A 1,918-nucleotide genomic window follows, 5' to 3' on the forward strand; every position below is an offset into this window, starting at 1 on the left:
GTATTCCCTGGTGCCTAATGTCAAGCTGAGAGAGACTTCACAAGACTATCCTGTGAAGATAAGTAAGACAGCATTTGAGGACTTGCCTTTTTCCTGAAAAATATATATAAAAAAAAGCAGTGAAGAGGAATTATACACTTTAAAAATACCGTTGAGTTCTTGTGGAGAGTAAAACTGAAGAAAATATTGTCTGGGCACAAACTAGACCATGATTTTATCGCTGAAACCCTAAAGCCACAGTCCTAAGCTTGAGGAGTGATTGGGACTGGACACAGTTCTTGCTAAGCTTGCTGAGTGGCAGGGACAGGACACAGTTTTGTGGACATTTCCCATGAGCCACAGACAGGCACAGAGTCTGGACCAGGACTCACTGCTCTCAGAATCTCACTGCCTTAGGACGGTTTCTTCCAGAGGCATTAAACACCCAGCCTACATCTCAAAGGCATCATCTCAATTGGGATGGTTGTATTTGTATGTTCAGGAATATAGAGTATATATCCACAATTAAGGAAAAGAGGCATACTTTGCTAAGAGTAGGGGTTTGGCGTAGTTGGGAATGGCTGGAAAGGACGATAAAATGAGTGGACATTTAATACAATCGTTTTTAATTAAAAAAAAATGTAAAAGGCATGATCAGCTGGTCTGCAATGTCTTTAAGTCCAGCAGCACACAGGAGGCTGAGGCAGGCAGATCTCTGAGTTTAAAGCCAATCCTGTCCACAGAGTGAGTTCTAGAACATCCAGGGCTACACAAAGAAATCCTATTGTGAGGAAGCATGATCTCTGGGCCTCAGAGACTCAGATCCTGGGAGCAGTCCAGTCTAGTGCGGTTTGCCTCTAAAGCTAGAGGTGACTTGAAAAGTGGGTACCTGGGGGCTGGTGAGATGGCTCAGCGGGTAAGAGCACCCAACTGCTCTTCTGAAGGTCCTGAGTTCAAATCCCAGCAACCACATGGTGGCTCACAACCATCCATAAGGAGATCTGATGCCCTCTTCTGGAGTGTCTGAAGACATATAATAAATAAATAAAAAAAAAAAGAAAAGAAAAGAAAGAAAGAAAGAAAGAAAAGTGGGCACCTGAGGCAAAACTCACCTGCACTGCACCCTCTGGTGGCAACCATGATAAACAGCAGGAAGCCCAGTTGGGTCATGGTGGTCTAGAGAAAAGCAAGATGAAAGTCTCTTTCTATTCTGACCTTCTTTTCCCATTATTCCTGTCTCAGCTCCTAGCTAGCTTCAAGTACTTAAAGGCCCCTTCCTGGTTTTTAACTCAGCACCTTCTGGATTTACCTGTGACTTGAGCCAAAATTCTCTCGCACCCCTACCCCCACCCCCGTATTCCACACACATCAGTCATCTTCCCTCTGTACCAGGCAGGAGCTGAGAGATGCTAGCTGAGTAATGACAGGAACCTTTCTCTGCTGAGGCTCCTGCATCTGTGAGACTTTGGTCCTTTTATGGGGAAAGCCCAGTGAGGCACAAGCTTTCCTCCTGGCAAGATTCCCTGTGTAGATACAGCATCTTATTACAGGGTAATTCTGAGATAAATGGGCCCTAAAAGACAAATATTCAGTGTGGTCTACACATATTGTTCCATATTCTAAGAGGTGATGTTGGGTGTTTGTTTTCAGCTTGTATCTTTCCTGTAAATTATATATTTCTTAAAAAAAATCCTAACATCTACCATAATCATCATTCATAGGAAAAGGAAATTTTTGCCAGTGCTGGTGGTGGTGGTGATAGTAGTGGTGGTAGTGATGGTGGTGGTGGTGGTGGTGGTGGTGGTAGTGATGGTGGTGGTGGTGGTGGTGGTGGTGGGTTTTGAGACTCAGTCTCATGTACCCACTGTCTGGAATCGTGCCAGAGGAACAGCAAAACAGCTTTAGAACTCAGGGGTTCAGCCTACCTGTTAGCACAATC

General features: G+C 44.5%; 1 protein-coding gene across 1 annotated transcript in view; it reads right to left on the reverse strand.

Moving 5' to 3' along the window:
* LOC110288487 (intelectin-1a-like) overlaps positions 1 to 1,149 on the reverse strand; it is a gene marked incomplete at its 3' end in the record, with an annotated part of 6,462 nt that extends 5,313 nt beyond the window's left edge. Inside the window, 3 exon segments of the mRNA XM_029473856.1 lie at positions 87 to 93; positions 524 to 560; positions 1,092 to 1,149. Coding sequence (XP_029329716.1) covers positions 87 to 93; positions 524 to 560; positions 1,092 to 1,149 — 102 coding nt within the window.
* Positions 1,150 to 1,918: the final 769 nt, after the last annotated feature.

Source organism: Mus caroli, unplaced genomic scaffold (assembly GCF_900094665.2).
Source record: "Mus caroli unplaced genomic scaffold, CAROLI_EIJ_v1.1 scaffold_23032_1, whole genome shotgun sequence".
In the NCBI taxonomy this organism is placed as follows: Eukaryota; Metazoa; Chordata; class Mammalia; order Rodentia; family Muridae; genus Mus; species Mus caroli.